This window comes from Quercus robur, chromosome 2 (genome assembly GCF_932294415.1).
Source record: "Quercus robur chromosome 2, dhQueRobu3.1, whole genome shotgun sequence".
Lineage (NCBI taxonomy): Eukaryota > Viridiplantae > Streptophyta > Magnoliopsida > Fagales > Fagaceae > Quercus > Quercus robur.
This window is the reverse complement of record NC_065535.1, coordinates 15,252,364-15,277,263: the sequence shown is the minus strand read 5'-3', so window position 1 is coordinate 15,277,263 and position 24,900 is coordinate 15,252,364. Positions and strand designations below refer to the sequence as shown.

At 33.8% G+C, this 24,900-nt stretch overlaps 1 protein-coding gene across 2 annotated transcripts; it reads left to right on the top strand.

Annotated features, from left to right (window-relative positions):
- On the top strand, positions 1-24,900 carry LOC126712568 (uncharacterized). Of its 2 annotated transcripts, XM_050411942.1 has the most exons (39): positions 1-199; positions 683-759; positions 1,182-1,281; positions 1,768-1,875; positions 2,458-2,574; positions 3,356-3,506; positions 5,126-5,373; positions 5,538-5,726; positions 6,559-6,635; positions 6,714-6,831; positions 7,699-7,782; positions 8,405-8,500; positions 8,763-8,864; positions 9,521-9,589; positions 10,658-10,753; positions 10,870-10,977; positions 13,517-13,630; positions 13,847-13,930; positions 14,099-14,227; positions 14,577-14,775; positions 14,896-15,039; positions 15,219-15,262; positions 17,477-17,560; positions 17,686-17,754; positions 17,844-17,920; positions 18,275-18,344; positions 18,570-18,719; positions 19,186-19,251; positions 19,400-19,544; positions 19,678-19,742; positions 19,833-19,898; positions 20,127-20,220; positions 22,274-22,310; positions 22,437-22,494; positions 22,623-22,733; positions 23,188-23,255; positions 23,555-23,621; positions 23,702-23,770; positions 24,494-24,900. In XM_050411942.1, the coding sequence occupies exons 1-39, from the start codon at positions 113-115 to the stop codon at positions 24,569-24,571; spliced, it is 3,915 nt and encodes a 1,304-aa protein (XP_050267899.1). In that variant the 5' UTR covers positions 1-112; the 3' UTR covers positions 24,572-24,900. The 2 variants fall into 2 exon arrangements, with proteins under 2 accessions (XP_050267899.1, XP_050267900.1); XM_050411943.1 differs by lacking the exons at positions 1-199; positions 683-759; positions 1,182-1,281 and adding an exon at positions 1,550-1,677.

The following is a 24,900-nucleotide window of genomic DNA, read 5'->3' as shown; positions in this document are numbered from 1 at the left end:
TTCATTCCATAAAACTACACTTCTCTAACACCCTTCAACCGTTCAACGGCTCGCTTTTATTTTTTCCACTCGGAGCTTCGCTCTGTGAGAAAGAAACAGAGAGACAAAGCGCATGACTCGTTTTCAAACGGAAATCTGGAGCAGAAGAAGAACGATGGAGATTTTTCTAGGGTTTTTCTTCTCGGTTTCCTTGTTTCAGGCAAGAAGAAGAGATTTGATGCTTCTCTTCTCATCCTCCTCCTCCTCCTGTTCTTGCTCGATTCTTTGATTTTCTCTCTCTTTCTCTCAACTTTTCCCTGATTTCTCGGTTCCTTCTTTTTCTGTTTCCTTTTCAGGAAAATTACAGTAAAGAAAGTTAATGAATGATTATAAAAAATTCTTGTTTTACATCGTTTAAATATTTTCAAATAAATTTTTTAAAAAAGAAAAATCGAAGTGGAAACAGAGCAATTTCTTTCTTACTTTATTTTCTACTAGTGTTTTCTCAGTAACCAAACGGAGTTTTAAAATTAAATAGTATTAATAATTTGGAAAGTGAATTTTGGCGAGTTATCTTATACATGCATATTATGTGTGCTCTTCTTTTATATATATATGTGTGTGTGTGTGTGTGTGTGTGTGTAGCTTCATGGAGAATTTGTGTGTCTGATCTTGCTGAATTTGAAAATATATGTATGTGCAGATCTTATTTACACTATCTATAGTCACTGCAGAGAGGTCTGATACACGGCTTCTTTTGACTCCTTCTGTCACATCAGGGTGATTCTTCTTCTTCTTCTTCTTCTTCTTCTTCATTTTTTATTATTTTTAATTTTAATTAAAAAAAAATTTATATCTATTTTTTTAAATGCTAAACTACAAATCATAGTAATTATTGCAATTGGTGTATTAAATTAGTATATAAAATTGCTCAGTTTCTAAATGATGTGGTTGCTAATGCTGTTTTGTTTTCACTCTGAGTGTTGAATATACTGAAGAATAAGCTTGATTTTGTTTTTTGTTTTTTGTTTTTTTTTTTAATGATTGCAAAATTTATAATATTTAATTTACTTTGAGTCCTGATTGTTGAAATTCGCAAGATTCGAACGTCTTGTTCGTAGCAGTAGCTTTACTATATATGGCGAAAGAATTCGATTTTTGTTTCGTAAAATTGAGATATTTTAGTTGTTGATGTTGTTTAGGGAAAGGCATTCTGAAGAGTATTGTGCAATGTATGACATCTGTGGACAACGAGAGGATGGCAAATTATTGAACTGTCCATACGGTTCCCCTACCGTGAAGGTATTTGTTACAATTGTCTCTTTCTTTTTGGTAGAATTGTAAATTTCTATTTTAGATTTTAGCTCTTCAGCACCACAGAAGTTAACATCACTAATATTACAACTATTATTATTGTCGTTATTTTATCCTTGTATCTATGTGTGCGTCGGGGGTATGGGCATGGCTTCTTTTTTTAAATCTACATCTAGTGTATTTTTTTTTCCCCTCTGAACTTACGGCATGTTACACACAAAGTTGTGTGTAAATTTTTTTTAAAAAAATGAAATCATGACTTAAAAAAATGTTACACACAACTTTGTGTGCAATAGCTTGTGCGCACTAGTCATTTCCTTTGAACGTTTCTATCCAAGATATGGGGTTCTTTGGTTGCTGGTTAACCCCTGTTTCAGTAGCAGGGTGGGTAGCAGTCTATCTTACTTCTGGGTCCGTTAGTTTTAAGCTTTTTGCTGTTATTACCTGACGGTTTCATATTGTTATGCTTCCCAGCCAGATGAGTTGCTTTCATCAAAGATCCAAAGTTTATGTCCTACAATTACTGGAAATGTTTGTTGTACAGAAGCTCAGTTTAATACATTACGGGAACAAGTCCAGCAAGTAAGATTCTTCTTTTGTCTTGTTTGTTTGTTTGTATTTTTGGCTGAGATTGGCCACTTCTGAATTAGACCAGGCATTATATGATATTGAATGTGATAATTCATATTTTTTACTTGTTTGGGAAAGCCTAACAGTAATTTGTCTTCATAACAATGGCAGTCTTGGTTTTCTGTTTTCTTTGTCCAAAGTCTATAGTTTGCATGATTTTTGTTATAGTTTGAATAAAAAATATTAATTTCTCTAGATTTGTTTTTAAATTTGAAACCAGCAGGCTTATGTTTCACATAAATGGAATTAGAATTGGAAAATGTTCTGTTTTACTTAGATACATATGAACTGAGTTGATGAATATTTTTCACGTATACTGCACTGATGATTTTTTTTTCCCTAGTCTATTAATGTTGTTGGTACCTGTGCCAACAGTCCACATATTTACTGGTTTCATTAATTGTTTAGGACTTGAGTGTGCCTTGCTGAGCTCTTCATATATTGTTCTTCTTCTTGCACTTTCTTTACAAGATGTCCAGCATCCCTTTAATAATATCCATTATATATGTGTTTTACGTTTATCCTTTCTTGCAGGCGATCCCTTTTCTTGTAGGTTGTCCAGCGTGCTTGAGAAACTTCTTAAATCTATTCTGTGAGCTTACCTGCTCTCCAAATCAGAGTTTATTTATCAATGTGACTGCTATTTCCAAGGTCAGGATCCCACTTATCATTCCCTGCAAAAATTGAAGATAGCTTTTGATTTTATCATTCTGTTATGCCCCCGATGCAGAACAGGTTCAAAGGGATAGGAAAGGGGAGATAAAGGAATGTAGAATAAGAAAAGAGAAAGTCCTAGGAATCAGCACCAAGCAGGAAAACCTAGGCATCAGCAACTAGGTTGTTAGGAGTAGTCACCAGTAATTGGAAATAAGGAATAAATCAATAAGGAAAATAAATAAATAAACCATTTAAAACATAATTTCACATGATCCCCTATAAAATAAGTTTTTACATCATTGGAAATTTAAAGTAGCGCTAATTTTGGTGTCTGCACCAGCGCCTCATTGTGCTTCAACTGTATAATGAAATTCAAAACTATTTGCAACAAGTACATCTTATAAATTCATTTGGAATCTTGTTATTTATAAATGGTTTTTGGTTCTTAAATTGAGTAGTCAGAGCACATATTTTAACAGCATTGTGTAGCCCATATCTAATGATATTCTCCTAAGATACAAGCAGCAACATCAACTAGATATCTGGTCTTACTGTGTCCTCATAGGTTTCCTGTATATTCTATTGTTGTTCACTTCAATATCTTTTGTTGGATACAATTTTGGAATTGCTTCAGCAAATAAGTCTTTAAAGTATTTGTTCTCATTTGATGAGGTGATTGTGACATACATACATGTTTGTATGTCTTATTGGAGATAGATACATAATGGTGCACGTAAACATTTAACTTTATTTATGAAACTCATTCCTTTTTCAGGTTAATAACAATATGACTGTGGATGGGATTGATTTTTACGTAACTGACAGTTTTGGTGAAGGGTTATATGATTCTTGCAAGGATGTAAAGTTTGGTACCATGAATTCTCGGGCTATACAATTTATTGGTGCTGGTGCTCAAAATTTTAAAGGTAATCTGATCCTTCTAAAATTGCATCCTTAGGATATGTGTGCAATATTTTTATGCTAAAGTGGGGGATAGTTATTGAGACTTCTACTGTATGAATCATGTTTTTGAGTGTAAACTTTGTGATAAGTAAAAAATATTCATCAGGAGAGCAAAGGGCCACAATCCAAGTACATGGGAAGTATACAAGAGATGTAAAAGGTTTCCCATGTCCTTGCCTATGCGAGAATGGCTTAGCCATCATCTATAGACCCCTCTGTGTTTGGAACAAACTAATTTGCTGAAAATTTTCTAATTGATTAGAAATTTGTGCAACTTATGGACTATTTTAGACCTTTTGAATTTGGAAGCAGATGGTCAATTAGTCATGATTACCTGTACTCTTATTCCATCATATGTTCAGAGACATTAATAAAAGTATGTATTTTGAAATTTTCACTTTCCTAGATTATAGTGTAGTATTGTGCTTGACTGCTTTCCAATCAGTTTTGCCATGAGTAAAAAAGGCATTACTCTATGATTGGGATAGATGAAAGACCTAGTTGATAGCTCCACTGAATACATGGTCCCTAGCTGTTAGTCAACTTTAAAGAATATATGGTCTTATTAGTATTCCTTTTAGAATCATAACTGATTTTGGATGGCAGTGTTGCAGAATGAGATATTCTTTGGTTAGAGAGTTGCATCTAAATGAGCCCAATAATTGGTTGGTACAGATGACGTAAACGAAATTAGTTATTCTGGCCATATTATTGATCCAAATTGGGAGTACATGACTTTGGGAAAATAGTGGAATCAGAGTCTTATTTGAGCAATGAGTTTTGAGGTTTTTTACAATTGCTTAAATATAAAGAGGCACTTTTGATGGGTTATGGGGTTTTTTTTTGGGTGTTGTGTGGAGGTTGATGGGTGATGCCCAACTTTATGCACTTGATGCTTCAAGGTTGGAGATGGAAACCAATCTCCTTTAGACATAGAGCATGGAATTTAGTACCGTTATGTTTGATATGGATTTTGTGGAGGGAGAGGAATAGAAGAACTTTTAAGGGGCAGAGGAGTCGTCAACTGTGAGGTTCAAATCAATTGTTGTGAGCTCTTTATTTAATTGGTTATCAGTAAAGATGGATATACCAAATACTTTGTAGAAGTTATAGATCTTTGCATTTTTTTGAGAGTTCTTTGGGTATATAGCTGGGTACACACCTAGCACCTCACTGTCCTAAACAACATTTGTAATCTTGCATTTTGATTTTTAATACAAATTATTATTATTATTATTATTATTGTTGTTGTTGTTGTTGTTATTGTTATTATTATTTTTAAAAAGGAAATTATAATCATTAAGGACTTGAAGTGAGAAAGGAAGAGATGCATGAGTCCTAGGTCTATTAGGTGTCCATGACTAGAAAAAATTGTTGCTGATGGTTCTTTTTGTTTTTCTGTTTCCCCTGCTTAAAGTGATAACTCAAAAATAATTTGATAGAAAAAGCCACTTCTTTTTCTTATATAAAACGTCTGGGATTATAAAAAGAAACTGGAACATGTTTTAATTTCTTTCTTTATTACTCATTATTCAGGTTGTGTTCTAGTTTTAGTGCTTATATTGTGATTTTTGTTTTGCAGAATGGTTTGCCTTTATTGGTAGACAGGCTGAACTGCGCGCGCCTGGTTCACCATATGCCATTAAATTCCTTTCAAATGCTACTGAGTCATCTGGAATGAAACCTATGAATGTTTCTATTTACTCATGTGGTGATATTTCATTGGGCTGCTCCTGTGGTGATTGCCCCTCATCTCCAGTCTGCTCTAATACAGCTCCTCCTGCTCACCACAAAGCAGGTTCCTGTTCACTGAGAGTTGGGTCTCTAAAGGTGAGAGAAAATATGTACTTAGTTCCAAACCTGAGCGGTTGCTTTCATTTACTTGTTTATTCTAGATGCATAATTTTGTAGGGCATTCTTTCTTTTTGGATTTGTGTGAATTTCTATAACGTAGATGACTTTGCTAATGTGGTTTCCATGTTTGCCAACTGCAGGCCAAATGTATTGACTTTGCTTTAGCAATCCTGTATATCACATTGGTTTCTATGTTTTTAGGATGGGGTTTGTTTCATCGGACAAGAGAAAGGAACCCACGTTCTAGAACAAAACCATTTTTGAATGTCAACGATGGTGGTCAACTACATTCTGTTAACAGGCAAAAGGATGAAAACCTCCCTATGCAGGTGCATGCTGATTTACCACCCACTTCTAATGATTTAACTGACATCCTCGTTATAGTAATGAAAATTTATAATTTGACTTGAGTTTGAGGCTCTCACTCATTAGCTTTGGCTAAAAATTATTCACTGTCCATTGTCCAAAATTTGTGGGCATCTCCTGGAGGAGTTTGTGTAGAGACCCAGTAATTTAGAGTTATGGTAGCTCCTGCACGTCCTCTGACCCTTTGGGAGTTTTTACCATGGTTTCCATATTTTAGATAATGTTATTTATATGTGTACTAGATGTCCTAATCACTGGATCAGAAATAAGAGTAATATATATATAGTTGGAGCATGGGCTAGCTGACTCATTGTTGCCTTGTATTTGTTCAATCAATTCTTTCTTCCCTATTTTGCTGTTTTTTTATTGTCTCAAACTCTACCTGTTGACTCTTTAATGTCCCTTTTGCTGTGTCCTGTTTGCAAAATATGTGTTTTCTGCCACTGTGAAATGGTATTAATGTTCTTAATTGGGTTTCTAACTCTAATGCTTCTAGTATCCTTCATATTTTCAGTTGTGAATCTTGTGGATTATTTATGCTGTAGCTTAGTAAAAAAGAGAGAAGGTGGGAACCTGAAGTCACCTGCCACATTCATGCACATGCATCTTCTTTTTGCTTGAATCTTGTTTGTCTGAATATGAAGAATTAGTGTCAGCAACCAACATAAATTCTTGTATATTACCTATAAAAAAGAATTTATGCCCCCCCCCCCCCCCCCCACCCCGCTTTTTTGTATTACTATCTGTTTCTTCCATTTTTAGGCTTATATAATTACAAGTTTCTTTGATTGTCAGATGCTTGAAGATCATCCTCAAATTAGGAATGGGGTCCAACTTTCAGTAGTGCAAGGATACATGTCAAACTTCTATAGGTCATTGAAATGCCATTGATGCTCACATTGGTACGGTCAGAATGATCTTTGACATTGTGTATATGTTTTCGTGTTCAGGAGATATGGAACATGGGTTGCTAGAAATCCAACCTTAGTTTTGTGTTCATCATTGGCAATGGTTCTTGTGCTTTGTTTGGGTCTAGTCCGTTTCAAGGTGGAAACACGGCCTGAGAAGGTATGATTTGGCGCATAAAGATCTTTCTTTTTAATTCCTGGTGCCTTGTTTAAGGCCTTATTGTTGGTTTCCATTGTTGTCAAATCTGCTTGAGTTTTCCTCTTGGAATTAAGTCTTTGTGTTTTCTCATCACAGCACTTCTGCTGTAGTCAGAATCCAACTTTGCAGTTTGCATATATTCATGATAGGAAGATAATTTGTGTAATACCAAGAGCAATTATCTCACTCACACTGACATAGATTCTCTTGTACATGTTAAGCTCCTTGGACTGATGAATGCATGAAATGGTTTTTTGCCAATTGAAAGTTCCTATGGTCATTTTCATTGACACAATTATAGCATGCTTATATTTCTAGTTCCTCAGTTGGGAGTGGTTGTTTTGACTTTAAATGCAATATTTTTGTCTGTTTTTATGATTTTAGCTTTAAGAAACATGGGAATCTCGGATTTTCAAACCTTTAGTGGTCTTTTTATACTGAAATATTTCCTTGGCTACTTATGCAACTGTTAATGAGATTCATTTTAAAAGAATTTTAGACTCTTAAAAATAAAAGAATTTGGAAACTTTGATGAATTACTGGGAGAATGTTTATGGAGATGCTAATAGAAATTTGGGATTCAAGACAGCAAAAATTACAAAAGCATCATAAGAAACAGATAAAAAAAAAAGTTTGGGGGCGTTACTGTCATAGGGGAGAGTAGATTATATTTTATCAGAGCCACTATCAATGTGCAATATTACAGGTTTTGTTTAGTTGTTTCACAAGTCTTCTCAATTTCAATGCAATCATTCTTAGTGTGTTATTTTCACTAACATATATGTGTTGCCTATAAGCCTCTTAACTGTGATTTGTACACTGTTTCAGCTGTGGGTAGGGCCTGGGAGTAAAGCTGCAGAAGAGAAGCAATTTTTTGACAGCCACCTTGCACCTTTTTACAGAATCGAACAGGTTCTACATAATATGTCTGTGTGTGTATAGTTATTTATTTGTCAACTTAGCATGCTTTCATTAGGTTTAGAAGGTAAATAATTTCTTTAAGGCCTTACGGAGACCAAGATCCAGTCTTTGCTTGTGCTTTTAACAGATGTTGCCCGTCTTATCGTGTTTGAGTGCATAAATATATATGCCTCTATTATTATTATTACTAGTCTATATGCCCCTATTCTTTCCTTTCATGCATTGTCAGAGAATAATACCTGTATAATAATTTTTTCACCCTAATTTTGACTTCTTTTTCATTTGTGGGGGTGGGGGGTGGGGGAGTGTTGTTGTCTTTCAAAGAATAATATGCATAGGTTTTATGTGCCTTAATCAGCATCATTGTAATTTAGTGTATTTGTAAATTTTTATTTGTCTCAGTTTTTATCCAATACCGAGTCCATTGGTAAAATAGTACTTGTGATTTGATACAACATCAGGGAGTAGATAAGTTGAGACTAAATATTATGTGATTTGATACAACATCAGGGATTTGATAAGTTGAGACTAAATATTATAGCAGGAGGATTTGTAGTATTTATTTAATTTTGATGTAGCTAACCATGCCTTTTTATTTTTTAACTTTATCCAGCTTATATTAGCAACAACTCCAGATGCTGTGGATGGCAAATTACCAAGTATAGTGACGGAGGACAACATCAAGTTACTTTTTGAAATCCAAAAGAAGGTATCCATTCTGTTATAGCTTTTTAGTTGTAACTAGATTATTACTTATCAAAAACAAAGTTGTAACTAGATTATGTGACTTGTGGTGGACTATGATTTAATTTGTAATTATACTTTTCCTTCGTTTTTTTTTTTTTTTTGGGTAATCATGGTTAAAAATTTGTATGTAATTATATTTTGCCTTCGATTTTTATTTTTGGGCAAGTGTGGTTAACAATTTGTCTTTGTTTGTTTTTTTCTGTATTTTCTAAAAAAAACTTCAGGTTGATGGAATTCGTGCAAATTATTTAGGATCAATGATAAGTCTCAATGATATTTGTTTGAAGCCGCTAGACCAGGATTGTGCCACTCAAAGTGTTCTGCAGGTAAACTTGTTTTGGGTAATGCATATTATGAACTGTAGTGATGACTGATGAAGCTTTCAAAATCTTATTTTCTTATTTTCATGTGCAATTAATATTCCTCATTTAATTTTAATTGTGCTGTGCACAATTTTATGCACTTCAAAGGAAGTCTAATCCAAGTATTTTAAAGACATGCTATTTTCATACATACACTTCTTCTGTACTTGTGTTAAAGTCACTGAGACTAGTCTATTAGCCTTTTTTTTTCCTTTTTTTATTTGTTTATTACCTTTATGAAACATCAGCAATTTTTTTATTAAACATAAATTGACATTGCCAAGCTAATATTTCCTTTTCTTGTTTAATTTAAAATATAAAGTAGCTATTTTAATCTTTCATTGATGGGTAGCATCTGCCATTGACATTCTGTTTCTTTTTTTGTGGTGCAATAATACCATATCTCTAATTTACAACTTGTCATTGCATCTTGTTAACATCTTAAACTGTTTACAATCTCTTTTTATTGAAGTGATGCATGATATTAATTATTCATTATGGCTAGGGAACCTTGATATTTGATGGCATGAGATATATATATATATATATATATATTTTAACAAGTTAGAGTCATGTAATTAACATGCAGTTTCCTGTTTGTTTTTTCTTCTTGGTGACAGTATTTTAAGATGGATCCAGAAAATTACGATAATTATGGGGGAGTTGAACACCTTAAGTATTGTTTTGAGGTATGTTGTGGTAATTTCCATCTTCATGTTGTTGAAAGCCGGAGAGCTTGTTTCTGCTGATTTGTCTGTTCACATGCCTGGAATTTTGATAAAGTTTTCCTTCCCATTTCTTTAGGATTTTCATTTTCAAGATAAGTTGCCAGAGACAATGCAATCTTAATCAATTTAATAATATGATTCTATATTTGTTTGTATGGATATATAGGATTGGGATTGGTATACTCAAAGTGATAGTAGGCTTAAATGGTATAGGTACTTGTACATATGTTTCCAATCCAACTGCTTGATACTTACTTAATATCAGGTGGATAGGTGATGAATTTAGGTATCTGAAATTTATCTTCCCACAAAAGAAATTGTCTTTTGGACCAGGGCGGAGGATCGGGGAGGGGGCAGATTTTGAAAATCCCCCACTCCCTCTATTTTTTATATAAAAAAATAGAATTTATATATAAAATTTAACTAATGGCCCCCTAGATTTAAAAAATTGTACTACATCTATGCAAATGATTGGTGCAATATTTTTCCCGTTATTAATCCTATACCATATGTAGCTCATTAAGTTAAAGTGTATGCAAGGTTGTTTTTTTTTTTTTTTTTTTGAGAGAATTTCAACCTATGGCATCCGCTCCTAATGATATATTTTGCTTGCTCCCTTGAATATTTTTTTTGGCTTTGGCATTGTAATTTGAGCACTTGTTTTTATGCCAAAGTAAATAATATATATCTGAGCAGAAATGATGAATGTGATGTTGGGTAGTCTTATAATGTGAAATTGATCTGCCATTTTAAGAGTTATCAAATTTTAGATGCTTATCAAAATAAAATAAAAGAATTGCAGCAATGTTTTCATTCCTGAATTGGATGACCAGCCTCACATATTAGTGTGCCTAGTTTTGTCCATTCATATATTTGTATGCTTTCTTGGTCTATATCTTTCAAATTTATCCAATGGCTTTGAAGAGACGCTTTTGCCATAGCTATGAATAGATTTTTTAACCTCATGTCATGGCTTTATAGCCTCCTCTGCCCCTCTTAATTACTGACACTTTATTTCTATCCTTTTAGCATTATTCTTCTGCAGATAAATGTATGAGTGCATTTAAAGGTCCTCTAGATCCAAGCACTGCATTAGGAGGTTTCCCTGGGAACAATTATTCTGAGGTAATCTTTTCATCCCTTTGAAGTTGCAAACTTGATTGGATTTTAGATCACTGCATAGGAGGTTCCCCTGGGAACAATTATTCTTAGGTAACCTTACAGTGATATTTCCATGACAGGCTTCTGCATTCATAATAACTTACCCTGTAAACAATGCTATTGATAAAGAAGGGAACGAAACGCAAAAGGCAGTGGCTTGGGAGAAAGCTTTTATTCAGTTAGTGAAGGTTTGTTCACTGTACTAGTGTCATTCCAGTAGTTTTTTTCTTGCAATTGTTCTTTTCTATGCCCTACTCTCAAGTATTAGACACATCTACAAAAGTGTCATTATAAGAAAAATGCATTTTATGTGGAATTTACATAATAATATATCCGTGCAAGTCCTATTATACCATTTCGCATAGTCTGAGAATTTTGTTAGTGATTGTATTATTGAATATCTGGTTTTTGGAAGTGTTTAGGCAATTCTTGGTGTGGACACTAGATTTGACTTATTAATTTTGATTGATTTTTCTTAGAACTGATTGATCGTGATTGACGCTAATTGACACTGATTAATGCTATCAGAGGAGTTTGATTCTATTTGATATTTGTTTCCATATCTTTTGTAGTCTCATTACTAGTTTATTTTCTTTCAATGTATGATATATTTGAGTCCTATTTAAAAGGATAAAAAATGTCTATTTTAGATGTTTTGTTCATTGATTAATGGAATTTGGGTTGGGAGTTTTCTTCCAGTTCTTGGTGCGGATTCCAAGTAAGCCAGGTGTTGATTCTTGGGTAAATATCATGATCTCTTGGTTGGTGCTGATTCCACGAAACCCTAGGTGCTATAATATTTCTAGGTTCTGTCCATTTTGTTTTATTCTTTTTTTTGGTTTCCCAAACAAGTCTCCCTTTTTGGAGTTCATTGTCCTGCATCAATTTTACCGTATGCAATTTTTTCCTCATGACTTGGTAAATCATCCATCAATATAAAATTGTCCATTCCTGTTCGTTACAAAGCATAGCACATTTTTATAAGTCGTTATTCATTTATTATGATTTATGAAGTTCAAGTAAGTGCATTGAAGTCATCTACAAATTGAAGCTAGAATCTAGTTTAAAATTCATGTTTATTTGATTTAAATCATTCCAAATTATATGCAAGACAATTTAAATATGACATTTAGTGATCATAGCAACAAAATTTAGATCACCCAAGTCATGCTATTCTATGATTAGACTAAAGTTTTTGGGGCTGTATGGGATAAGCCTCTAGAAGACATTAAAAAGGGTTGGAAGGGCTTTAAGCAGTTTATCACTTTCAAGGTAGGGGATGCCTCTTCAATTAGGTTTTGGCAAGACTCATGGTGCAGGGGGCTTTCTCTAAGGGACAATTTCCCAGAACTATTTTATAATGCAGTGATAAGGATGCTTTTGTGGAGGGCTTTGTCTTTTTTAGGGGATAGTTATCACTGGGATGTCAGGTTTGTTTGCCCTGTCCAGGATCAGGACCTGGAATCAATTGCCAATTTTATGGATCTGATTTATACTGGGCAGATAAAAAGAGGCAGAATAAATACACTTGCTGCACTCCATCTTCACGGAATGTTTTTGAAATCAAACCATGTTATAAAGTGTTGCACTTGACCTCTCATCAGTCCTTTCCTTGGAAGAATTTATGTTGGCCTAAAGATATGACAAAGATCAGTTTTTTCCTCTGGACAGCAGCTTTGGGGAAGATCCTTACTACCAATGACCTCCAAAAGTGAAGATTAATTGTGATAGACTGGTGCTGCATGTGTAAGAGGGATGAGGAAACCGTAAATCATCTCCATTGCATGCTTGCTAGATTACTTTGGACCATGGTATTTTCTTGTGTTGGGGATTACTGGGTTATGACAAAAGGTGTTAATGGAGCTTTTAGCTAGTTGGAAGGGCAACCTCAACAGGTATGCTAATGCTGCAATTTGGAGTATGATTCCACATTGCCTCATGTGGGGTATTTGGTGGGAGCGGAATTCTAGGACATTTGAGGGTTGTGAGAGATCAGTACATGAATAGAAGCTTTCATTCCTCAAGACTTTGTTTGAGTGGATTAATGCTTTGGGTCTGTTTTCTTTTGCTGCTTTTCCTGACTTACTTGATTGATGTACTCTTAGTGTTTAATTTTCGTGTACCCTTTTTACACATCCAGTGATCTTACGTTGTGTTTTTTGAGCTTATTTAATGAAATTTTACTTATAAAACATACCAACTTATTCCTTGTAACAAGGGAAGGAATGAGGGTTTTGAGGAAAGGCATGGCAGCCTATGATAAAAACATATGTTCCTAACCCAAATTGTTGGATTTTAGCATTTCTGTCTTTAATACCATGCTTTAGGAACCAAGATAGCTGATCCTGAACTGTTGATATGATTTGATTATATGTATTTTCTCATCTGCATTCTAAATGTAAACATACCAACTCTTTCCTTGAAGCAAAGGAATAAATGAAGGATATGAGGAAAGACATGGCAGCCTATGATTAAAACATATGTCCCTATGTGTTGAAAAATGGTGGGAAAGGATTTATCTAGCTCACCCAAGTTGTTGGGATAGAGTATTTCTGCCTTTGATTCTGTGCTTTAGGAAGTAGGGTTTCTGATACTGAACTATTGATATGATTTGATTATATGCATTTTCACACATTAGCATTACTAGTTTGTTGGTTTTTAATGGTTTAGAGCTGCTTTTTATCCATTTTTCACAATCCCCTCTACATGTTTCCTTCTGTGTGATAGGATGAGTTGTTGCCGATGGTGCAATCAAAAAATGTAACAGTTTCTTTTTCATCGGAAAGCTCCATTGAGGAAGAATTAAAAAGAGAAAGTACTGCAGACGCTATTACTATTGTGGTAGGTTTTTCTTTCCCCATTTTTTTTTTAGTGTAAGAAAGTTTTGTTTTAGCTATACCTTTTGAAATATTTCCGAACTCATTTATAATGAAACTCTTGATTGCCCACAGTGGATGTGCTTCTTCTTTTTTCTTTTTCCCTTATATTATATTTAAATGCACTTTTACATGAAGATTTTAATTTCTTGTCTATATTTGCTCCCATTTTTGGTTGCAGATAAGCTACCTTGTGATGTTTGCTTACATTTCTCTTACTTTGGGTGATACACCTCGTTTATCTTCTTTCTATATTTCATCTAAGGTATGCTCTCATCCAAGGTTTCGATGTTTTTCTATATCATGATGGACCTTTATTCTCCTATGGAGCTATGCTCTATTGCTATTTAGTTTTAGAAATGTTAAATTTTCTACTAAGGAAATCTTATCTTATTTTTTGTATAATTGATATTATAAGATGACTGGATTCCAGGTATTGCTTGGTCTCTGTGGAGTTATGCTTGTCATGTTGTCCGTTCTCGCTTCTGTTGGATTTTTTAGCGCCATTGGAGTTAAATCTACACTAATCATTATGGAAGTTATTCCATTTCTCGTTCTAGCTGTAAGTTCTTACCCTTCCTGTATCTTCTAGATTTATGTGTTTGTCATACTTGTGATTACAATGTTCTTGACTGGAAGGAGACACACCAATCTTATTTTGTTGTGCTTAGTACTCTATATATCGAATGTCATATCTTAGTTGTGAAGATTTTTCTTCATTAATTTTTCACCCATATGCAGTTAACTGATTTCCCTTTTGTATCTATACAAGCGATTTTGGATGCATCCTTGTTGTAGTTGTATGAAGATCAGTTAATGATTTGTCTATTGTTAGTGATGAATTCCACCATTTCTGCCCATTGTACTGTTTTACATTGTATCTTAATATTTATGGTCTTTTGCCATATCAGGTTGGGGTGGATAATATGTGTATTCTGGTGCATGCTGTTAAGCGGCAACCTTTAGAGTTGCCTTTAGAAGGACGGATAAGCAATGCACTTGTGGAAGTTGGACCATCCATAACACTAGCCAGTCTTTCAGAGGTTTTAGCCTTTGCAGTTGGGAGTTTTATTCCCATGCCAGCTTGCCGTGTGTTCTCCATGTTTGCAGGTTAAAAATGTTCATGCATTCCAAATTTTGCATGGGAAATAGTTTTTTATATTTCTATTATTGTCATGATGTTTTATTTCTGGTCAATTGTTTAAATTCCATTTGCACATTCTTTTGCAGCATTGGCTGTTCTCCTGGACTTCCTTCTGCAAGTTACTGCTTTTGTTGCTTTGATTGTTTTTGACTTTCTCCGAGCTGAGGATAAGAGAGTTGATTGCTTTCCTTGTGTAAGAGTTTCTTCATCTTATGCTGACTCTGATAAAGGTATATTTGGTTATTTTATAATTTACAATTAATTGATCCATGCCTCTGATATAGTTTTTTTGATGCATGAATTCCTTGCATGATATATATATATATGTTTTATTTTCATTTTTAAGCTGTTCATCTCTTCTTGTACACTGTACTTAAATCTAATTTAAGACTAACTACTGAAATTACAGGCATTGATCACAGAAAACCTGGAATCCTGGTTCGATATATGAAGGTTATTATTTTCTTTCTTTCTTTTTGTTTGTCGAAATTTTCATGTTAGTCTTATCTTTTAAAGGTTAGACCAATGATCCGATTTTATACTCAATGGATTCAATGGAAAGTACCCTCAATGTCCTCTATAATTGAGAATTCACATGTATGGTTATGTGATCATTGTAACTCTTTGTGACATTACACCACTGACATGGGACAATTTGGAGGAGGGTTTAGGATAATTTTTGGATTTTGGGTTTAGAACCTTTAGAAGGAGGGTTAGGGTTTAAGAATGACTTTGGGTTAGAAAAGGGGAAAGATTTGATTTAGGGTTGATAAAAGGGGAAAAAAAGAAATGGAAATAGAATTTCTTCCCAATTTGTGTTTTTCCTCAATATGCAAAACATTCAATTTTTATTGATCAACTCTAACTTGTTGGAGTACAATATCACACTTACATAGGCCCTAAATCTTAACTTCTCATACTAGAACTAGAACTCCTTTGACTAGTAAATCAAATCCTGATGGAATTGAACCAAAGCCCACACTTAAATACTACACTAAATAAGACTTACTAGTTAATAAAAGAAAATCCAAGGTCCACAACTATGGCCCATACCCAACAATAGTAAAATTACAAAAGTAACCTTGACTTTAGAATAACCAAATAAAGCATTAAAAAAAAATCAAATGGTAATTAACTCCATCAACCACTCCATAACCACACTATGGTTACGCCATCAACCTATCAAAACTTTTTATTAGATTAATATTTTGAGAATTGAATAGTTTGATCACATATTCTCCTTGTTCATAACATCCATGCCAAATACCATATTAATTGGATGTTATTTACCATTTGATTAATAAACTCATGTTTTGCATATAATTTTTAAGTTAAAAATACATTAAATTTAAACTCGTTGTGATGAGATAGTTTTTGATATCTGATTAGCTTGATATTTTGCAGGCATGTAAATTAGAACAAGACAATGTAATCCAACGGTTAATTTGTCAATATACTCATTCAATACAAAATTATGGAGCAGTGTAACATTGTCAGTCTTAGGGAGCCGATTAGGCCATATGAGGCCGCTTAGCTATGTTTCACTCGGTCATCGGGTGTCTTGTTGGTCTGAGTTTTCCAACAAAATCTGCAGTTGGGGGTGGTGATTGGGTTCATTATTGGTGCAGATCAGGAGAAAGTACTGGGTTTATGGGTATGATTTTGGTTATTGGGATTAGATAGTGTGTTTAAGGTGGCCGTTGGAAGTGATTCATGTAGGAGTTGATGGCGAACCACCTGCAATGGCGGGGAAGGTGACTTTTCCCCATATGGTTCTTATACCATGTTCTCAGGAAGTGTGTTTAGGTTTTATTAATTTATCTTAACACATGTATATTTTTTATATGTGGGTAATTACATTGATATCACAATTTTACCTGTCTCATACATACTCATAATAATATAAATATGTACACAGAGTGTGGAGATTGGTTACTTTTCTTTAGTTTGGAAGGCCTGTTATACTCCCTGACCTTCAGCAAAATTTTATGCATGCCTGGGTTATCATTCAGCGTGCACGCCATGCATATGATATATTTCTGACATATTTCAATGTGCCAATATTATGCATTTCAAAGCAATTTATTTGTATCTTAAAGATAAAGTAACTTTACGAAAGTTAAACCTCCACCATTGTTTGTGGAGGTTGTTGCTCACATGCCTCACTAAGATATGTAATTGTTAAGGGTGAATCATTTGATTTTGTAAAACACCTTAACTGAACATGTACGATTTTTGAACATTACTTTTAGGCATGTTTATATTAGTACTGCTGTCTTAGTCAGTATTGATAGCAGTGATGTTGAACCAACCTGCACTCCGAAGGTTTACAACTTTTCCATGTTGTACTGATAACAGTTTTGTTGAGACTAGAGGTTTTGTGAAACTTTACTGTAAAATGCATGATGATATCTACCTTTAGTATTTGGGCCATGGCATGATGCTTTGTTGAGCATAGTATGCATGTCATTGTAGTTGTAATCATTAATGATAAACATTGTTTTTGTCCATTCTCGAGGAGTTATTCATGCTAAATATTTATTTTTCAAAAAATAGGGTCATTTTAGTGTGGTGATTTGAATTTCTTTTTTCTTGTAATTTTTTTTTTCTTTATATGGTTGTCTTTCCATAATGTCTAATCCAGTTGAGCTTTGATTTGCATTTCAGGAAGTCCATGCACCTATTCTCAGTCTTTGGGGAGTGAAAATAATTGTCATTTCTCTCTTTCTTGGATGTGCATTGGCTAGCATTGTGAGTTTTTGTGGATATTTGAAAAAAAAAAATCATTATCTTTTGACATTCTGTGAGATTCTCCTTTTATCCGTTTGTGCCTCCTATGCATCTTAATTAATTTTTCATTTCTTTACATCTCATAGGCATTATGCACTAGGATTGAACCTGGTTTGGAACAAAAAATTGTTCTTCCCCGAGACTCCTATCTTCAGGTTTAACTACTTTACACCTCATTATCTATATATTATGAAAAGAACTATTTGTTTTGTGTATGCTAAGACTAAAATTCTGTTTTCTACAGGGGTATTTTAATAATGTTTCAGAGTATCTCAGAATTGGACCACCACTCTATTTTGTTGTGAAGAACTATAATTATAGGTATCATAGTGTCATTACATTCCCTTTTTGCTCCAATTTGATCACCTTTGTAGCTATGTTGTTATTCTTCTTATCATACTTGTGGTTCTCTACCTTTATAAAAAGAGAGAAAGGACCAAGTGCCAGCTGCCAAGGCGCATGCCTCCTGTGTATTTTATACAATTTAATCTGCAGAAATTTAATTACTGGTGTTTGATGAAGCCTTTTTTGTTACTGTTGATTTTTCAACCTGAATTTTTACCACCATGTGTCTGTGAAAGAAGAGGAAGAGGAGGGTTGAAGGGTGAACCTTGATTTATTTCCATGTATGTCACTTTGTTAAGACTACAATACTGATATTGATCTATTCCTCAGCTCAGAATCAAGACATACAAACCAGTTATGCTCCATTAGCCAATGTGAGTCAGACTCCCTTTTAAATGAGGTAAAACCTTTTTCCTTTGACATAAAAATTCTGATGTGTTGTTCAATGTTTTTCTTATAACACACTTTTGATTTGGTAAATCACTTTCATATAAATGTGAATCTTTTGTAAAGGGTGACATAATGACTGGTTTGGTTTGTTGTCTTTTGTTGTGATTTTTATATCTTTGGTTGTCCCCTTAGTTTGTTCTATTTGATATGAATTATGTCTCTTTTTCTTCTGTAGATTGCAAGAGCGTCCTTAACACCAGAATCAAGTTACATTGCTATGCCAGCTGCATCATGGCTTGATGATTTTCTTGTGTGGATGTCACCAGAAGCATTTGGGTGCTGTCGGAAGTTCACAAATGGGAGTTACTGCCCCCCTGATGATCAGGTCATGACCCAATAAGTCCATTGGCATAATAATAATGTTTTTTTCCCCTATAATGGCCTATCTTTTCTGTCACATTTTCTGTTTCTGGTTGCATGATTTTTGGGCTTAATGACTGCTGTAAATTAGGTTAGCATTAGAATTTCATTTGCAGTATTGGAATTTGTAATAATACTAAAAAGGTTTGAAATTATATAAAGGCTAGGTCAAAATGAGCTCTCAAAATGGAACTGGAATTGCTCTTTTCCAACTTTAAGGGTAGTGAGACTCAAAGTAATAAGTTGTCTTTTTTAGGGGATATCATGATTAAATATGCATGACTTTCTCATAGTAAGAATATAACAATGATCGTGCTATAAACAATCATGCTTCCCTGTCAGTTTTGGGGGAACTGACTCAGCTATTAATACTGATCTTGTTCAGTACCAAGCACATCCCATTGAATTTACTGAAGTTTGTTCTCTTCCAGCCTCCTTGCTGTTCTTCAAATGATGTTGCTTGTGGCATGAATGGAGTATGCAAAGACTGTACCACGGTAATTTTCGCACAGTAGATTGGGGAAAAAAAAAATTTTGGATGAATCTTCTGTCTAATTGTTTTGTAGTATAATTCAATTTTTGTTTGTCTATTTAACATATTTAAATTGAGAAGTCTTAATTACTAACAATTGTGGAGATTGTCAGTGCTTCCGTCACTCAGATTTGCAGAATGATCGTCCATCTACAGTGCAATTTAAGGAGAAGCTTCCATGGTTCCTGGATGCTCTACCCTCTGCTGATTGTGCTAAAGGTGGCCATGGGGCTTACACTACTAGTGTGGAACTAGAAGGTTGGTAGGATTTAATATTTGTCCTTCCATTATTTACTCTCAGGAAATTAACGTATAATGATTTATTGATTGAACCTATAGTATCTGTTTCAAAATTAAATTTGGTATTAGCTAATTAATCACACTTCATCAGGATATGACAATGGTAATATTCAAGCATCATCATTCCGTACGTATCATACCCCCCTAAACAAGCAGGTATGAAAGTTCCTTTCATCATGAGTTAGAATGCTGTTTGTTTTCTTTCTTATCTTGTGTTAAAAAGAGCTCCACTTTCTTTTATTTTAGGTTGACTATGTTAATTCAATGAGGGCTGCTCGAGAGTTCAGTTCAAAGGTTTCTGATTCTTTGAAGGTAATATTTCAGTGCTTCTCAATTCTTTACAAATATTTCTTGCCCCAGTTTTGGGTAGAAGATCTTACTATATTATTGATGGTAGAACAGTAAGAATAGTGAATCTTCTATCCATTCAATGAATAAGAATTATCTCCCTTTCTCTTAAAATAGGTGCAACATTTTGCAGAATGGGCTTTGTGCTAATCATGCTACATTTGTTGAAGTGAAATTACTTTTTTGGTGCAGATTGAGATCTTCCCATATTCAGTGTTTTATATGTTTTTTGAGCAATACCTTGATATATGGAGGACAGCACTGATCAACCTTGCCATAGCAATTGGTTAGTGAATTTGAGAACTCCTATCATTTGAATAACTGGAGTGTTTATTTTTTCAGTACAGCATTGATTTTAGAAACTTAAATGGGATCTATGTCCTGTGCTAATAAATTTAGCATTTAAGTGGTCTTCATTTTTATTGCACAAAATACTTGGTTGCACAGCCTGAAGCGTATATGATTTTGCCTGCTACTTGTATATTGAAATAATAACCTCTTGCAATATATATATGTATGTCTGTGCGTGTGAACAACAGTATTGATATTACGCTTAACTGGGACCTATGTTGTAACGACCCAAATCCATAAAACACAAAATTATGTACATGACTAACTAATTGGTCTAGCAAATGTCAGTTAAAGTTACTAAACTGTGAAATAAATCTCTTACAAAACATAAAAATCCATCACTAAAAAAGAACCTCAAATTTCTTATAATCTGAAACAAAATAGAAATAATTAATATCCTGTAGATAAAGCCAATCACAATCGAATTTGTCTAAGTTCTACGAAGCTCTATCTGCATACTTTATTGAGTGTTCCAAAGCTACAGCTCTCAGTTAAACTTTAATATGAAAGTTATCAATGAAGGAATGAACTACATAGCCCGGTAAGCAATTATATACATGACACATAGCAGAACAGATTCATACTACAATAAGCAATTATACATGACACATAGTGGAATAGAGTCATGCCACACATGAATATTTTGAATAACCATATCATGATATCAACTTAAAAGTATTAAATTTAGTTCAAAATTAAATCACTTAAAATATATGCATTTAAATTCTTAAAATCATTCAACAACACAAAAAATTGACCAGTATACTCCTCCTACACACGTATCACACGTTCTCACATACTGCCTTGTGAGTGGACACCACCATCTAACCCCTGATGGAGAGAGATGTTGGTTACAAGATATAGACCTCCAATTATACATACTTACAGGCATAAAAGTAAAAAGAAGACGGTCCAACCTGTGGCCTGATGGATGGAGCCTGCTAATAATGGGCTTGAAGACCTACCAAGCTCAGTCATTTAATAATTAAGGATTCTTTATGCATTTTATTATTCTCTATTTAAGCACATTTTTTCAGCTTTGTAAGACAGTTTTGAGATTGATAATAAACGTTTGTTTAGTTTTACAACTGGTGCCTACGCCAGTCATGCTTGGTGTTGACTCCAAGCAACCCTAAGTGCTCCCCACCCTGTGAGGGAGCTTACACATATATCCAATCAACTTTCAAGACACTTTATGGTTCAGATAATCATATTTCATAACATAAGTGAAGTTTATGCAGATTACAAATATTTACTAAGTAATAAGAGTCTTTGACATATGCAAGAGCACAATATTGAATTGAATATAAAAAATAGGATGATTTGCTCTCCTATGAAGCACATAAGGATTGGAGAGCTTATAAAAATATTTTATAATTCTTGAGAAAGTATAAAAACACAATTTAATAAAAGACGAAGTGACAAACATTCTAAGTACTATTTGGAACCAAGGAATACAAATTTAAAATCACTTAGATTTAAAAAGTTCAAAGAACAAATTTTTGGAAAACTTAGTTTAAAATGCAATTAGTTTCTAAAAATAACTTAGCTTAGAAAACATCTTTAATATAAGAGCTAGAGGGTCAACTTAGAAATCATAAACTTTAAAACATTGACTTTTAAGAACTTGGTGAACAAAAATTATGTATGTGATGCCCAATTAGTTACAATTCACAAAACCTCCACAAAACAACTCTGATCACTCTTGAATGTAGCCTCACTTTGGAATTTAAGACTATTCCTTATAGAGTTTAAGGCATTCAACTTCAACTCCTACATTGAAACATCAAACAACTAAGGATATGATTGTGCCTGCTACTTCTGTATTTCAATAATATCCTCCTCTGTCGGTGTGTGTTGTGCTATTTGATTATTATTTGTCTAAATAATTTTATTTTATCAATTTAAATTTTAAATTTTATAGTGACTTGTGTAATAATCTATTACATTTTAGAAGCATTAATTGTATTTCTTTGATGATGAAACAGGTGCAGTGTTTATTGTTTGTTTAATTATCACAAGCAGGTCAGTATCAATATATTTATCTATTGGTTTAGATAATAGCCCTTTGTATTTTTGCACCTTGACAGTGAGTTTTAATCTTTCTGGAATGACTGATCTCATTTCTTATTCTTTGCTTATTAATTGTAGTTTTTGGAGTTCAGCAATTATTTTACTGGTGTTAGCAATGATTGTCGTGGATCTCATGGTAATTTTCTTCCTTGATAATTATTGAACTTTTCATTTGCAATGGTGATGTTAATTTTGCTTTAATTAATTTAGAATTGACCATATGTTGTTTTCCTGTTACATTGCTTACAAGATGACTATGTACAGGGTGTGATGGCAATTCTGGAGATCCAATTGAATGCAGTCTCTGTTGTTAACCTTGTTATGTCAGTGGGCATTGCTGTTGAATTTTGTGTGCATGTGACACATGCTTTCTCGGTTAGTACCCTTGGCTTCTTGATGGACTCTTGCAAACTTAGTTTGTTTCCTCCGTCTTACATTATGTTTTTGTTTCAATTATGAAAATATTCTTCTAAAAAAGGTATGAAATATAAAATATATTTTGTTGCAAGCTATTCAATTTCCCACATTTGATTAAAGTTATTTTCAATATTTTTACGCAAACCTCTAAAAAGAAAAAAAATATCAAATATCATATTTGATATGATTACAATATTCTTTGAACAGTGAAATGGAAGTGTTATGCAAAGAAGTATACTAATAGAGCTTTCAACCTTTGAATGCTTTTCTTCATTGTGAAAACTTAATTTATTTTGAAAGTCATGACTGGTGAGATGAGATGCCGATAGCTCCTCTTCCAAATATTGGGATATTTTATTTTCTTGGCTTTACTGTTTTTGTTAGTGCCATAATAGAGGAATTTCTTGTACAGGTAAGCAGTGGAGATAAAGACCAACGCACAAAGGAGGCTCTGGGTACAATGGGGGCATCTGTCTTCAGGTAAAATATTCTTTTCAGTCAACAGAGCTAATGTCCAGATTCCAAAGAAATTTGCATTAATTTTGACATAAACAGACTATCGTGCTATATTGACATAGCTGTAGTTGTAGTCATGAATTCAGCTTCTAATTGCATGGTCTAAATTCCCTCCTATTTTGTGGATAACCATTAAACCATGATTTCCTCCTGACCCTGTTGCAAAATATTTGGCCCTAGCTGTCAAAATTCCAATGTAAGCTTGATTTCAGTTTAAAGTGATCTCAATAACAAATATACAAATCTTTAACATAATTTTGCAGTGGAATCACATTGACAAAGCTAGTTGGAGTGATTGTTCTTTGTTTCTCAAGGACAGAAGTTTTTGTGGTAATAATTGCTCCCTCTGAATTTTGAATAAGCCAATATTTTCCATTGTCATTAATATCTTCCCTGCTTGTGTTTTGCAGGTTTATTACTTTAAAATGTACCTGGCACTGGTGCTTCTTGGTTTCTTGCATGGACTTGTATTCTTACCCGTAAGTCCAAGATACTTTGTCACTACTTTCTTGTAGAATATCTTTGTCTTTGTGGTATCCATGTAGGTAATGGAATCGTGAACAATCTTGGTGATTTGTGGTATCCATGGAGGATACTGGAATCATAAAAAATCTTGACATCAATAAGCTCTCTTTAGCAACAGAAAGACCAAAAAATTATGTTAAAATAAAGTATGCAACAAAAAAGTTCACCATTTTGGCCAGTATGTCAACATACCAAATTATGATAACTGGATGTTTTGACTTGCTGTTGCCTGGCACGTGAAAGTCAGTAAATACCTCTAGTTTTGCTTCTATGCATGATCTTATTTGTTCCATGTATCAGTTATTAAAAAAAACATGTTTATTCTGAATTTTCGTGATATCCACTGGTGTTAGCACCTATTGAGAGGCTCATGGTTATGACCCATTCCCCCCCCCCACCCCCACTCTCTCTCTCCCCCTCCCCCCCCCCCCCCCCCCCCCCCCCCAAAAAAAAAAAAAGAGGAAAGAAAAGGAATAATTCTAGACAGTTGAAGTAAAATTGATTTTCATTGATACTCCTACAACAATAACAACCAAGCTTTATTTCCAAAAGTTTGGGGTCAGCTATGGATCTTCAATAGAAAAATCAATGTCAGCCAAATGTAGTCCATTGATACACCTATGAGAGAAATTAATAATATAAGGAGAAGTCATTTTTTGTAGCTTTTATGTTTGCAGGTATTTTTGAGCATGTTTGGTCCTCCTTCTAGATGCGTGCTTGTCGAGCAGGGTGAAGATCATCCATCTGCTTCATAACAGTTATAGGAAACCATTTTTTGTTAATGTCCTCTTTTATACTGAGATTGCATGTATCATCAGTGCTAGAAGATATTTGAATAGCTTCCAAAATGTAGTATATAATTTTCTAGTGATGAGGAAAAAGAAAAGGGAAAAAAAGGTAAGCAAAATTTACCCTCCTTTACGTCTCACTTTAGTAATTTGACACATAGAATGAGAATGTCAATAACTTTGGTTTGGCTTCTGGTCCATCAAGGCTGATAGTATCTCCTCTGATGTACAATTAAGATGAAAGGAAGAAATTTTATTAGTAACATTGATGAAAGAATGAGTTAAAGTTGTTTGAA